This window comes from Myiozetetes cayanensis, unplaced genomic scaffold, assembly GCF_022539395.1.
Source record: "Myiozetetes cayanensis isolate MyiCay16 unplaced genomic scaffold, myiCay2020 scf12, whole genome shotgun sequence".
Taxonomy (NCBI): domain Eukaryota; kingdom Metazoa; phylum Chordata; class Aves; order Passeriformes; family Tyrannidae; genus Myiozetetes; species Myiozetetes cayanensis.
Genome location: NW_026086826.1, coordinates 8,308,360 through 8,323,629, shown reverse-complemented (window position 1 = coordinate 8,323,629; position 15,270 = coordinate 8,308,360). Strand labels below are relative to the sequence as shown.

The 15,270-nt window shown below is 45.1% G+C and overlaps 1 protein-coding gene across 1 annotated transcript; it reads left to right on the top strand.

Annotated features, from left to right (window-relative positions):
• Nucleotides 1-1,495: 1,495 nt before the first annotated feature.
• Nucleotides 1,496-4,064, top strand: LOC126635754 (cytochrome c oxidase assembly factor 7). The gene is made up of 3 exons (XM_050307258.1): nt 1,496-1,695; nt 1,766-1,906; nt 2,704-4,064. The coding sequence occupies exons 1-3, from the start codon at nt 1,590-1,592 to the stop codon at nt 3,150-3,152; spliced, it is 696 nt and encodes a 231-aa protein (XP_050163215.1). The 5' UTR covers nt 1,496-1,589; the 3' UTR covers nt 3,153-4,064.
• Nucleotides 4,065-15,270: the final 11,206 nt, after the last annotated feature.

Genomic DNA, 15,270 nt, shown 5'->3' with positions numbered 1-15,270 from the left:
GAGGCTGTGTGGCTGAGTTGGCCCTGGCTCAACATCGGCATCAGAAACTGCAAAGGCAAAATCCCAGCAGGAGCAGACTCTTCAAGGACTTAAACCAACAAGCTCAAGGAATTTCTACCTAACTCTGTGCAAACTGGAATGTTTTTCAAAGCTGGATTTTCAGAGAAACAAGATTTCTGGTACAAAACCAGTTCCTTTTCCAAAGGCCCTCTCCGGAACACAAGCTTCCCACAGCCTCCAATCTCAGCCAGGATGGACCAAACGATGTGTATGTTCTTACTCGTGTTCTCTAATGGGTTTGGATCAGTACATTTTGAACACAAGATTTTAGCTTCCTCTGAAAAATGTGTTTTAACTGCCACCCAAATTTAGAGCAGTCTGAAAACTTTTAGGGAAATACTTTAGAAGCTGTAACTGGTGTTTCAGCCATGTGCTCAGCAGGGTTTGCTGATGGTTGGTCACAATTAGCTCCAGCCCTTAATAAATTATTGGGCTTTTTCCTATGGGACTCTCTGCACAGGATTTAACTGAGTTTTATTTATCCTCAAAACTCTGCAAGCTGGTCTTATCCTCCTGAAATAATTTGGGACAAAGCATTTGCAGATATTGTCTGTAATTCATTTTAACTCAAGCGTACTTTTACATTAATTTTAACTCTAAGCAATTCATCTATCTCTAATTCATCTCTAATGTGCTGCTTTACAGAAAATTCCATTTGTGCTCAAAACTGCTGGAATTGGATAGTGTGCCATGTTTTGTGTAATTATTCTAATATCACATTCGGGTTAAGTTCATCCATAGTTCTGTTAAGTGCCCATCCCTGGAAGTGTTCAAGGCCAGGTTTGATGGGACTTGGAGCAACCTGGCCCAGTGCAAGGTGTCCTTGCCCATGGCAGGAGGGTGGAACGAGATGAGCTTTAAGGTCCCTTCCCACCCAAACCGTTTTGTGGTTCTCGGATCACTGGAGACCCAAGGTTTGATGTGTGTTTAGTGCTTACCAGTCCCTGCCTGTTTTTAGTGCCCCTGGCTCTGCCAGCTCAGAGACATGCGGTGTCAGGTTCCAGCTCTTCCAAGAGCACCTCCAAGAGTTTTGGTGGTACCACAGGAAGGGGCGGTTCCTGAGAACAGTCTCTCACCGCAATTGCGGAATTATGGAGCTGTTAATCCAGACAAAAGCATGCAGGAGGCAGATGGGGGAATGGGGGAAGCAACCATGCAGAGCGCATTAATGTACGTAAGTCTCAACTGTCTTAGTCTCAGACGCGTCTCAATTTGTGGATTGGAGTGTTCCGAATCAGACCTCGGGAATACGCATCCGGTGGTGCAAAACTCCGAGAGTAAAATACTAACGGCGTGCTATCGCTTAAAGCTGCTGAACTGTCCAGAGTTCCTGGTGATCGCGGGAGGGAGCGGAGATGGGAGAGGCGGTCGGGGAAGGAGCAGGAGGAGTGGCCGGGGAAGGGGCTGGAGGAGAAGGAGCGGGAGGAGTGGCCGGGGAAGGGGCGGTGCTGGAGGCGGTGCCGGTGCCGCACCGAACGCTCGTTGCTCGCGGGAGCGGCCCCGGGATCTCCCCGTGGCCCTGCGCGGTCATGGCCGGGTTCATCAACTTCGCGGACGAGGAGGAGGTGCGGGCGTACCTGGAGAACCTGCACGTGGAGTACAGCTACCAGTGCTTCAAGGAGAAGGACCCGGACGGTAAGGGCCCCGCCGCCCCGCGCTGCCGGCGGGCCCGGCGGGCGCTCAGCCCCTGTGCCGTGCCCCGCAGGCTGCCAGCGCTTCGCAGACTACCTGGACGCCGTCAGGAAGGACTTCGCGGCCGCGGCGCGGGTGATGCGCGACAACTGCGAGGAGCACGGGCACAGCGAGAGCTGCTACAAACTGGGGGCCTACCAGGCCCTCGGCAAAGGTGGGCCGGGGGGGCTCTTCCTTTTGTAAAGGTGCCGAACGCCTGGAGGCAGAGAATTGAATCACCAGGGTTGAAAGAGGCCTTTAGGATCATCAAGTCCAGCCGTTCATCCAGCACTGCCACTGTAACCCCTAATCCACATCACCCAGTGCCACATCCAGACACCTCTTAAACACCTCTAGGGATGGTGACTTCTCCACCTCCCCCATCAATACCTGGCCACGCGAACATCTGCACGTCCTCCTGACCTTGAAGGAGCAACCCCCTGTCTCGCCCCTTTCATGGACACCTCATAAAAGCAGGGGAAGGGTGGAAAACCATAAATTGCTTCCTTCTGAAGTATCAGCTGTAGGTTAACCACGTGTATTATTTTTTTATAATTACACCTGTATAAGTGGTAAGTATGGCCAGGGCTTGATGCTACAGCGTGTTCGGTTCTTAACATTTGGATTTCTTCTCTTTTAGAGAAAGTAAGAAAGTCACAGGCTGGTAAACCTGCTTACCTAGGTAGCCCCCAAGTCTGACCAAAATATATTTGCTGGTACAGTAATAGGAAGCAGTTAAATGAGTGCAACGTCTTCTAAATGACAATACTAGTCACAATATAAATAAAGGAACGATATTTGTACTGTAGCTCAAAACTAGTAACAGTCTCTGAAGTCCTAAATGTTGACTGTAGCATCAGAACAGAGGGGTGCTGTATTTCCAGTGGGAAGGGAAGCATGCTGCAAAGCAGAGAGACCTCCTGTCTGTTTTAGCATGTCCTCACTGAAATGTTTTGGTTTCTTGGCTGACAGGTGGACTTGAACCGGATTTGAAAGCTGCCTACAAGTCTTTCCTGAAGTCATGTGAGAAAGGTGGGAAGAAGTCGGTGAATGCCTGTCACAACGTCGGGCTGCTGGCCCACGATGGGAGAGTGAACAATGACAAACCCGACCCCGTGGTCGCCAGAGACTATTACACAAAAGCCTGTGACGGCAATTTTGCTGCCAGCTGCTTCAACCTGGGTGTGATATATCTGCAGGGGGCACCTGGGGTCCCCAAGGACATGGGCCGTGCCCTGAAGTACTCCCTGAAAGGCTGTGAGCTGGGCCACGTGTGGGCCTGTGCCAACGCCAGTCGCATGTACAAGCTGGGAGATGGCGTGGAAAAGAATGATGCTAAGGCAGAGGATCTGAAAAACAGGGCAAAACAGCTGCATAAAGAACAGAAAGAAGCTTCGAGTTCTTTGGTGTTTGGGGAGTAAAGTTAGTTGCAGTTGTTAAGACTGCGGTTTTATTCAATGGCAAGTGAAATTATTTAAATTGTGAGCATACGGTTTTCACTTAAATAAATATCCTGTATTTGGATATGCAAATAAACTTATATTTTTGTGGATGCAGTAAATGACTAACTGCCGTGCCTTTCTACATTTTTGAATACACAAGTTCTTTAAGTGTATTGATCAGACACATCCTGTGTTTTAAGGAAGGTGAGAACTGGCCTGTTGGAAGCTTGTCCCCATGGTCTCAAGTACAAAGGCTCTCTCCTGTGTCCAGTCCTTCAGCACCGAGGCTTGTGCTCAGAGCAGTTGTAACACAGAAATCACAGTTGCAGGTAATCCCAGCCTGGGCACTCAGAACTGTGCCATGTCCCTCACAAGCACTTGTGGAGCTTGGATAGCTGCACACTTGGGTGAGCTGCTCTAAGGCAGGGATGCTCAGCTGTGATTCCATAGGCTTAGGCCAATTCCCAGCTCCTGATCTCCTCCACTTGCCAGCTGGTTTGTTCACTGTGTGGCTGGGTGCCTTAGGCTTGCTCTCCAACATGTAATCACCCCTTATTTAATCACACACGAGTTGTTTTACTCTTCTGACTGCTTCTGAATCCTTATATTCTGTTTTTTACAATACACATTTAGGGAATAAGGTGCTAACTGATCAGATCTTGGTCTCAAATCCACAGCTTAATTATTTCCAAAGTAAACATGCAGATTCTGGAACAGCTGTCCAAATAAACCAGTGTGTGTTAATGTATTCATGCACTGACAGGATCCTTTCTAATTTTGGTGTGTATAAATACATGGGAAGTTTGTGATATGTGTGTGTTATGTTTTGCTGTAAATTCACCACTGACTTAGAACACGAATGCTCTGGTCTGAATAAAGGTACAAACTTACTATTGAAATAAATGAAGTGGGATTAAAAGCAACACTAATCTGGCTGTTGCCATAACTGAAAGCAGAATTGTCAGAATCCTTCTGCATGTATGAATTAAAGCTTGCCTATGCTTTGCACGTACTTCCTGGAGAGGAACTGCTTCCTGCTGGAATGGAAACCCCGGTGGGACAGCACAGCAGCGACACGGACACACTGCAACAACAGATGGCAGTGTATGAAAACATTACTGCAATGGCTCTAGGGCCTCTGGCTTGTGTATTCAGCAGCCTGGAAAAACAAACAGTGGTGACAACAGTGAAAGTAATTCTTCTGTTAATATTTGATGACAGTTCAGGAAGGTAAAGCTCTTTGAGGAACACGCTTTGCCCGATTCTTTGCTATTCTGGACATTTGTTTAACTTGGGAAAGGTAAGTAAATGCTACCTCTGTGGAGTGTAACACTAGTAATAAAACAGTCTGGAAGACATGTGCAGAAGTAAGCAATTACTGTTGGGTCAAGGCACTGGAGAACTGGGTGACATTTTAAGCCCTGACCTGTTTTTTGAGCTTGTAATGCTCACTGCCTCAGAGTGGCCTGTTCAGATCCTCAGTCCAAGCACCAGAGCAAGCTTTCTTCCACCAAGACTAATGATTTTTAGTGAACCCTCCCAGGAACTTCCAATCAACACAGGCACCTGGGAACATCCTCAGTAAAAGTGACGTTTCAGACAATTAGAGCCACATATAAGGTACATGCTGTGGGGAGGCCTTTGCATAGCACTTGAGGCCTCACAGACTTGCATGGTTTACAAATTATAAAAAGAACCATTTTCATAAAAGCTGTCAAGTGTGTTGGTAAGATAAGTTTATGAAGTATCATCCAATTTTGTATCACTGGTTGAAAAGGCAGACCCAAATTAAGGAAGGGTTTTTTGGGTTTCCAGTCTGAACAATTTGCTGCCTGTTCTGGACACACCTACACCTTTTTTCACAGATACTGATGATGCTGTAACAGATGTAACAAATTCTACATGGTTAATGCGGTCTGTAGCAGAGTATAGACTAGGAATAGCAGTCTTTTCTCAGCCTCAAGATTATATTCAGGAGACATAATCAAAATCTGTTAGGAGGTGAAAATTGTCCTGCAAATCTTGGCTTATAACCATCTTGCTCTGGTATTATGAGGGTATTATCAAAAGGTTGATATCTTCCTGCTCTTTCTTTTTACCTGATGTTACAAAGGCTAAATTTTATGTTCTCCTGGGAAGAAAACTTTCTTCAAAGCCTCTGAGATCGTAAAGAAAGAGTGACAGATATGTGATCATAATAGCATGCTTGGAAATATGGAAGAACCTGTTAATCTCTTCAGGCTCAGTGGGTTTTGTAAGAAATAAAAGCATTTGTCTCAGCTTCCCAGCTCCTAAACCACTGTGTGCTTTCCCTTTCATTTGTTTGCACTGATCTAAGCTCACACTGACCTCTGTTAACAGAGCAGCAATACACTTCCAAAGGAATGGTGACCAACTCTAATTAATTAAATAGACTTGTGAATGCATGGCTGTAAATGATGAAAGCATTCTCTGCAGGATGCTTCCTGCAAATGTGGAAAGATCACCAGTGGAGAGCCGGCTTTGTGCCGAGATTAAAAACACTGGCGCCACTTCATGTTGTGTCATTAAGTGTCATTTGGGTTAATTCTGGACAAAAGATGCTGTTGGGTAAAGGAGCCACGTGACACTGCAGAAACAGAAAAACAGGCTTGTTCTGGTGGTTCTGTTTCTGTGTTTATTGAAATAAAAGCAGTTTTGCAGCTTTCTCACCGTTTATTCAGCCATCAGGAGCAACTCCTCTCTGCAGTGTGTGTGTGAAGGGACAGTGTGGGGGACTGTGTTTGTGTCATTGCCACAGCAAGAAACCAAAATAAGAGTGTTCCTTGTTACAGCACAACCCTTTTGTTGTGCTGTGCAGAAAGAAAGACTCTGTTGGCAATTTTTCACTCACCATATAAGAGAGAAGAACCCTCAAGTAGCTCCTCTTCTCCTTTGGTACATGATGAAGGAGGAATTCCTCCTTCCCTTGTGCTTCCCAACAGCTCATCCACTAGACCTCAGAATGACACAGCTCTGCTCAGAGTTGGCCTTTTCAGGGGGCTGAAGCAAAAAGAGAGAGAGGAAAAGGAGTCATGACACAGCAAGAAACAGATTAGAAAATAAGCAGTTTCAGTTGTGTACCATTGCAGTAATCTGTGCTGGGGTAACACCCAGGGGTTCAGTTCAGCCCATTTGTGTGCACCCATGGTGACACCCTGATGCAGAGATGCACAGGCTGAGTCAGGATTGTACCAAGTCCCTGGTACATATTTCAGTAGTAAACATGGGTGTCCTGCTCTGATTTTCCAGACACTGTATCAGCAATATGGCCTAGAATCATCACAAAACAGATTTCTCCAAGACTCAGAAGACCTTAAGGATCAATTCTGTACCAAATTTTCAATGTCTGGTTTAGTTTGCCATGTCTGTAGCCTCCCAGTGCTTTCATTTTTCAGTATCCACACTCAAAGCAAGCACAATAACAACTAATTACACTAATTTCAGATTATATCACATATTTCTGATTTGATGTTATTGCTGTCTACTCCTAACACTACTTACAATTACTACTGCTATATTCATTCCAAATGTTTTATGTTTCTTACAGACACACCATTTCAGTCTTGTTTGTAATACCATGATATGGCTTTTTAATATTTTAAAAAGTATTTTTGTAATCCTTTCTCTCCCTAACCAACTAGTAAGAAATTTGTGTGCCATGGAATTACAAAATTCAGGCCACTTTGGAGTGCTGATTTCAGGTGGGGATTTGTGAACAGCATAATTGTAATGCATGGATATGCTCCCATTCATGAGTGTGGTGGGAGTTCTCTGTAAGATCTCATTCTATCTGTGCAAGACTGAAGTACGGTGCTTTAAACAACCCTGGAGAGTTTTCCTTAGCAACTGAGAGGCTTCTGATGGAAGGGAATAAAGAAAGAAGATGAAAATCCTACATGTTTATATCACAGTTGTCATCCACAGCATTCTAGTGCACTTCACCCAGTGAACCACAAAACACAGAGTCCTCTGCAGCTCCCAGAGCCATTCCATACAGAGCTGGGGTAAGAAGGACTTCAAAGAAAATGTTGTTTGGCCACGATGTAATTTCGTGACTTGAACTAACCTGAATTTGTGTTACAAGTTCCTTGTTCTGACAGTCCTTGTTTGACATCATGGCCTGGTCTGAGCATCTCATTGTCTCACAAGAAACACAGAAAAGAAGCGGGCTGGTTTCCTTCCAGCTCTCCTGCCACTGGAAGCACACCACGTCCCTGTGGAGCTTCCTGCCCAGGAAACTCTCTTTGCTTTGCAACAATCTTTGCTGCAAACTGCTGGGAAGGATCATCTCTGTACTTCAGGAAAGGAGGACAAGGCACCCACTGAGTGACAACAGGCTCATGGCAGGTCACACGGTGTAACAGGGAACCAAAGTGATCATTCTCCAAATCATATTTAGTGTGGCAAGGACTTGTCAATTCTTTGCAAGCCAAGAAACACTGAGATGGGAAACTGGCCTTTGAATGTTATTCAGATAATATTTATGGAGTCTTATTCCAGAAAGATGTGATAGCCACCTCAGCACGAGTGTCACCAATAACTGCTGAAGAGAAAATAAGAAGCTGTGACATTGTCAACACCAGAAGCAGCCTTGCTGAGTTACTTCAAGGGAGTTATTTTCTGTGCCTTCTTAAGTGAAGAGTTTCTCCATCGTTTTCTTGTTTCTTCTGCAGTTGGTCCAAAGGCCCTCAGAGAGATCAGATATAATTTGAAACCCTGAGCTTATTCTCAGTTCTCTTCTGCTGGGTTTTGTGAGCTTTACACCTTCCTCAGAACCCAGGGGTTGATGCCAGAGAATGCCAGGGACTGACACAGTTACAAAAGCCACAGAATCTGTGAACTAATTCAATATGAGCAATGGTTTTAGAGGAGCAGCACAAAGCCTTTGTTACAGCAAACACTAAAAACTTCCCACACCCTTTAAGAGTTAAGCAAAACATCTCTGCAGTGCACTTGGCTGGGTAATTTGTGCTTGCTGTGAACTGCAGCAGGAAATGCCCGAGTGTGATGTTTGCTGGCTGTTGTGTTCATTGCTCCCACAGCAGGCTGTGGACATTCCAGATCACACTGTCACACCACAGCAACAGTGCTGATCTGTTGATGGCTTAAACTGCAACACAAATTAAGAGCTAGTTAATACAGTTCTATAAATGACAGGAGATAGGTCATGTCTAGTGATCACTTCTAATTCTCTGTGAACTTTATTTCCTAATTTAATGCCATTCTAATATGTGTGTTAAACTAAAACCTATGGTCTGAGAGTATTTTCTTATGCTGCAGCTGTACCCTAGTGATCTTTAGGTAAGAATGTAGAGCTTTCAATCCTTCCAAAGGCAGGATGATTTTGCCTTAGACACCTTGCAGTTACAAGTTGCAGCCTAAGGCTATATTTATATCACAGCAGAGCCCTGGAAATGTTATATATATTATATATATATATACTACTTTCCCCATTATAATCTTTGGGGAAAGATTTCAAGAAAGGGTTTTGACCTATGATTTGAATAAATAAATAACCTCCCCTGGATTTCAATGACTGTTTCTCCTCAGCATTTTGCTGTTCTGACCCAGAACACTTGCTGTCATCCCACAGGCAGATAACACTGCACCACTTGATGAGAGTGTGGAGCCAAACTGTGGAAAAGTTTTATATCTTAGGAGCTCCAGTGGGATTGTTGCCCTCTGGAGAGCCAAAGGCAAGGTCCTTTGCCAGGGTGCATTGCCAGAATCACACACACAGCCTGGGAAAATGGCACAGAGAGGCAAGCCAAGGCACCTGGTGCTCAGGAGCCCTCGTTGCAGAAGCTTCTTAGGGCACTCAAAAGGCATTAATGCTGGGGACATACATAGGGTGACAAAAAGAAAGTTAGTAAACATCTTTTGATGTCTGAGTATGAAAGAACAAAGCTTTTTGATGCGGCTCCTGTTCAGTAGGCTGGACCAGAGACATTGTGAGGCTGGGAGGCAGGCACAACCTTGAAACCTAATTACACTGAAGCTCAGTGCTTGCAAATTTGCTTTCAGAAAGGTCCTTGTGCAATCGGGGCTGTGGGTTATTTCTCTGCTTTTGTCCTGCACATTGATCAGATGAACGTGTGGAGAGGAATTGATCGAGTACTCCCTGTGCCTGGAGGCTTGAACGAGCAAGTGCCAAACATTAACGCTGTTTCTTGTTAGAACTTGCTTTGTGCAACACTGCTCAGCCCATGAATGCAGTTAAAACCACAGGGACTCTGCACACTTTCTGCAGCACATCAAGCATCAGCTTCCCTCACCTGGGACCTGTGGGATTGCTTTAAAGGACTGCTGGAGTGTAACTCAGCTTGACCCAAACACTCCAAGAAGTCAGTTCATAGCAGAGCTGGTGGAGAAAAACAGGATTGAAATACTTGAGAGTCTGAAAAGAAAGGCATCTTCACGACAAAAATGATCTGGAATTAACTGCGTAGCAGAGGAATTATTTCTAGCTAGAACTTACTTGTCCTTGTACAAAAAAAAGATCATCTGATTAATTAATTCAGAGTTAATTCTATCTTTTTTTCCCGTTGCTCAGTCAGTAAAAGAAAAGGACAAGTAACTCAATGTGGCCATTGAAGCATCTCTCGATCCCAGGAAAGGCCCATATCAAACTGCTTTGTTCCCTGATGTCTCCAGAGTGCAGCAAGAGCTGCAGTAACACTGAGTGCAGCAGGGAGCCTGCCAGGAGTCCTTGGAGATGCTGGCCTACCTTGTTAACTCGGGAGATAAACAGATGATGGCTTCCAGAGCTTGGTCCCAACTACGTGTGTTCCTAAAGGAAATCATGACAATCCAAAGCCTGTTTTGCTGTTTAACAAAGGAACCACATCCAGATTATGGCTTATTCAGATATTTGCTGGAATATAATCCCAAATCAGATCAAATGAGTTCTTGGATATCTGCAAGGTGTCTGGACAACCTGAAACAGAAATCTTTCACAATTCAAGATCTCCTCTTTTAATTCCTCTACGATCCATAAGGAGTGAAACCCCCAACAGGAATATGCCCCTATGGCACCAACACATGGCTGGTGATGTGCAGTCATTAGATAAGGGCCAGGTTTAAACCCCTGTGGGGCAGAGGAGGCGAGGGCTGGGACAGAAATGTAATCTTTCTCCACGGGCTTCTTCACTTGCCATCTGCAGCCAGGGCTGAAGCAGTGGGTAGGGGCACACACACAACACACACACACACACAAACACAGATAGGTCTGAGTTTTGGAAACTGAACAAGTTTTCAAGTTCAGACACAGCTGTGCATTTACTTGATGGGATTGCAAGAGCTGTTTGAAGCATCTGCAGAACCCATTAAAGACTGAAGAGTGCCCCAGCACTTTAGATTGCAGGCAGTCTAAGTGCTCTGAGTGGATAAAAGATTAGAACTAGACATCTACATTTAAAAAAAACCCCAACCTTAGCTCCACAACAAAACCCAAATGTTCTCAGGATAGGACGAGCCTTTTGTGTGCTGTGCTCTCCACATGCTGCTCAGCAGTGCTTCTCTTATTTTGCTGTGAGAGGACTGTTCCCTTGGCTACCAGTGCTGGCCTGTAATAGTCAGCATCTGGGCAAAGGATGCTTTTCTTTCATTCCTGCAGGAGCACAGGGAACACAGCTGGACAGGTTTCTGGTAGGCAACAGCTCCATATGACACCACTGAATCACGCTGTGTGATTTTGCCCTGCTGCACCCTTCCCTTGCAGGTGCTGCTCCAGGTCATCTCTGGATTCCTGTTGGCCACTGCCCTGTCAGAGAAGTGCTAACAGGAGGTGAGCTTTGGGGCTTGTTTCTCTGCACAGGAGACAGCACACACTGCCTGCAGCTGCTCCAGCCACAGGTATGCATTTACAGCCACATGCAGCAGCAGCAGCACATCATGAGGCACAAGCAGCACAGGCAGCCTCATGCTGCCAGGAGGGGCAGGTCACAGCAGACACAGCTAATGCCTGGGAGCTGTAATCAGTGTCTCTTAATCTTTCTGGTTTTCTGTATTAAGGATGTTGTTGCTTTTGCATCAGAGGAATTAGAATAGTCTTGTCTCCTCTTGAGACCTCAAGGTCCTGCCTTCATTTGCCATTAAGTGCTCCATGAAACTCCATTTCATTAAAGCCTCCACACACAGTGACCTTGGCACAACAATCTGCCCTCTATAGTCCCTCCACAGTCTGAGAATGCTCTCGTTTAAATTACTCTTATGTGAAGGGAATCAAATCCATCTTTTTTTTTTTACTTAAGTGCCTGGAGCAAACGAATGTCTGCAGTCATGAAATGCAGCAAAGGGACTGTGACCCAGAGGGCAAGGTGAGGCTTGCAATTTCTATGGAAACTGGAGACCAACGTCATGGCAGGAGCAGAAGAGGAAAGCAAGAACACAGGTCCAGCAGATGAACAGAAACCTTTGTATCTCAGACAAAAGTTGAGAAGCCAAGGCAATCAATGTGGTGAGTGGATGAAGAGTTGTACAGCAGGTAGCTGGGAATGTGGGGAGGACTTGTGGTGATTTATAAGCACCAAACCCTGAGGCATAACAAAAGTAAACAAGGACACCACTAACTTGTACTGAGAGAAAAAGGGATAGTCACAAATACAGAAAGGCTCTACTGCTTTTATTATTTTTCCCCATGTCTTCTGAGGCAGCCATACCAGATAGAAATATGGACACATCTGAGAATTCAGGGACATGTCTGGTGCTCAGGCCGATGGATCCCATCTTTGTCAGCAGGACCGCTGGCTTTGCCCACCAGAAAGGCTCAGAGAAGGGAGGAGGAACATGGGAGGCATTGGTGCAGGAGCTGTACTCAGGGTTTAATTGTTTTACAGGAATTTGCAGTGTTCCTGCCTAGCTCAGGAACAGAGAGAAGATGATTAGCAGCTTGGTTTGCTGAGTCTGTGTGACCTGCTTTGCATTTCTTGTTGGGAAGATGTGAGGGCTGAAACCTCTCTTTTCAGAGGTCAAAGAGGTTAAACTGCACAGTAAGTGTTGGAGCTCTTCTTCACTTTGGCATCTAGATGTAACCAAAGAACTGCCCTGAATCCAAGAGCATGGAAGTGCTGGGGGTCCACTGAGTGGTTCCATCGAGTCAGGCAATCAGCTCAGCCCATGACAGCTTTTATCTTCCTATGAAACAAACTGAACTCTTAGTTCTAGTTCTACAAAGCCTCTCTCTGTCTGTTTTGCAAATGTAGCTGTTTCCCAGTGGTCCAATCCTTTGCCATTGACCTGGGGCTCTGCTTTTCCTGGTTTGTTCAGGAGGCACCACTTGAAGGCCACCCTAACACTGCTCGGGGCACAGCAATGCACCCGCACCCCAGGACTGCTCTCCAGAACATCAGCCACTGCTCCCTGGCTTTCTGTCCTGGAACATCATTGTATTTAGATGCCAAAGTCCTACTCTTTTCATTCTTGCAGATAGCACAAGGTAATTTTTTATGAGCATTCTCCTGGCGAGATCAAATTTTATTGGGGGATGAGTGATATTCAAATGCCTTGCTGGGGGACACTAATGTACAGATTAAAAATGCATGTGTTAGATAGAAACCTGGGCAAACTGAGCTAGAAGGGCACAGTCTTATGGTTATGCAGTCTATTTCTCTACCCCAAGCCAGAATTATCTGTATTTATCATCCCTGGAGCTATCTGCACTGCTTAACCTCTACCAGAGGCTTCAAAGCCTCTGCAGGCAATTTCTTCCTGTGTTTACTGATCTTCCCAGCAGAAAACTCCTATTTTCCTCAACCACCACGAATATAATGAGTGACTGTAGTAAAAAAACAATATGCAAGCAAGCCAGAAGAACCCAGCAGCACAGATGCAGGAGCCCTGGTAGTCGAAGGGAAGCCTTACTTGGCTTGAGCACTTATTTAGTTCAAGTTGAGCACAGTAGGGTATTGTCTGCAATCAGGTGAAGCACAGCAGTCCTTTCAGCATTCTGGGAGGTGCAGGCAAGATACAATTCTTCAGCATCAGAAAAGATAACTAGCAAAGGGTCAGGGTAAAAATGCAGTTCATTGCAATGAGAGAGAGAGGCAGAACAAAAGAGAGGAGCTTCTTATACTAGTGAGAAGGATCATCCCAGATTTATCTTTCAATTGTAGAGTGTAACTGCTCTTCAGTTTTTATTGTTAGCGCTGCCATTGCAATGATACGCTAGAAATTACCTGCTTTGTTTATTTATTGGTAAGAAAAGAGATTTACCTGCCATGTGATACGCTGATATTTTCAAGCCGGTACAAAGATTGTATCAGAAGTCCCAGACAGCTGAATAATACCTGGCATTAGGGGAAAGGAAAGGAAAAGAGTGGAAACCCACTGCTCCCAGTTTCTGTTCCAGTAGAGGGGCTATAAAGTGCACTAAATCCTGATTTTATTTAAAATACTTTGATTGGAAAGTGAAAGCTCTCTGAAGGCCGTGGTCCAGTTCTCCCCAAAAGAGGATCCGCGGTAGCATGTCCATTGCTGGCACAGAGAGCCCTGCTCTGTCACCTCCCTGGGAAGCAAAGCCAAAAAGCCAAAGCCCAAGATGGTTTTCCAGCTCTAATCTGGTAAACAACATCTGAAGGTTTGTTTGGTGGGATGGAATAGAGAAGAATACATTGTCCTTTGCAAAGATGGCTTCACAGATCATTTTTTTCAGCCCAAACCTCCCATTTCAGACAAAGGAAATTAGAGGGAGCCCTGTGAGGAACATGTGCAAACAGAACTCACCCCCCCCCCCAGCTCAGTAAAAAGGCTCCTGGCCCGACCTGAAGACTCAGATCATTTCCTCTCAAGCACCTCATTTAGCAGAAGGCCTCAAACCACTTTCACTGACACAATTCTCTTAGATTTCCAAGGAATAAAACACCAGATGCCATTTGCACAGTCTGCCATTTCCCTTTTGCATTAAAACTCTGAGCTGCCCTTATCAGGGCAGTGCTGCCTTATCACCTTCCCCAGAAAAGCTTCAGTCATCCATAGAAAGCCATTAATATTCAGTGCATTCCTCGTGTCTCAGAGCTCCCAATTTAAAATCCCAAGTGCTGGTTTGGGAGCTCCAGCAATCACTAGGAAGGATTGGCAGGATCTCTGTAGCTCCTGCCCCCACCTTGCCGTGGGCCTCTCACATACAGCAGTGCCCTTAGGGAGCATCTCTGACCACGGGGTGATCCCTGTGGATGGAACAGACCAGTGGAGATGGAACAGACCAGTGGAGATGGAACAGACCAGTTGGAGCACAAGGGGTAACAGAGCAGTGTTTCCATTTAGCTCAACACCCTGATTCATTGGCACCAGTAACAAATGCAGCCTAAGGACAGGCAAAGCTGCAGAAACACATTTTATCAGTGAGCCAAAAGAGAAATCAATATGTTTGTGTATATTAGTGGGAGCAATCTCCATTAAAAAGCAAAGGGATGAGACAATTATGTTTTTTCATACTTTGTAGAATCCCGTGGTTTTTTACCATGCTGTAGTCTCTGCCTTAAGCCTGTCTCTCAAAAGCTGCTGGGCTCACAGAAGAGATCAGCCCCATCACCTGCCCTTGCTGACCCACAGGCGATTCCCAGGCCCTGCTGAGCAGGCACTTTTCCCAAAAGTACCTGGAGGTCTGCAAAGAAGAGGAAGGTTTAGAAAGATTTGTGCCTGTGAATGGTCTGGAGTGACTAGAAGATGCAGAGAGGTTCAGTTTGTCCATACTGACACAGTTCACACTTGCATTTTCTCACTTAAAACCCAAAATTGCGTTGATGGGGTTTGTGGTTCCTCTGCTTGCCAGGAGATTGAACGGGGCCAGTTCAGTCAAATGAACCATTTTAAGTGCATTGCTTTGTGTAGGTGTCCTGGGGAGAGAAAAGAAAAGAAAAGAAAAGAAAAGAAAAGAAAAGAAAAGAAAAGAAAAGAAAAGAAAAGAAAAGAAAAGAAAAGAAAAGAAAAGAAAAGAAAAGAAAAGAAAAGAAAAGAAAAGAAAAGAAAAGAAAAGAAAAGAAAAGAAAAGAAAAGAAAAGAAAAGAAAAGAAAAGAAAAAAGAAAAAAAAAGAAAAGAACATGAGTCACTAACAGCCTCTTTGTACTGCAATCACTT

What these genes read in the sequence shown, in the direction of transcription:
- LOC126635754 (XM_050307258.1), top strand. Translation starts at nt 1,590, where the DNA reads ATGGCCGGGTTCATCAACTTCGCGGACGAGGAGGAGGTGCGGGCGTAC. An exon ending in CAAGGAGAAGGACCCGGACG is followed by an intron (nt 1,696 to 1,765) that starts GTAAGGGCCCCG and finishes CGTGCCCCGCAG; the next exon opens with GCTGCCAGCGCTTCGCAGAC. An exon ending in CTACCAGGCCCTCGGCAAAG is followed by an intron (nt 1,907 to 2,703) that starts GTGGGCCGGGGG and finishes CTTGGCTGACAG; the next exon opens with GTGGACTTGAACCGGATTTG.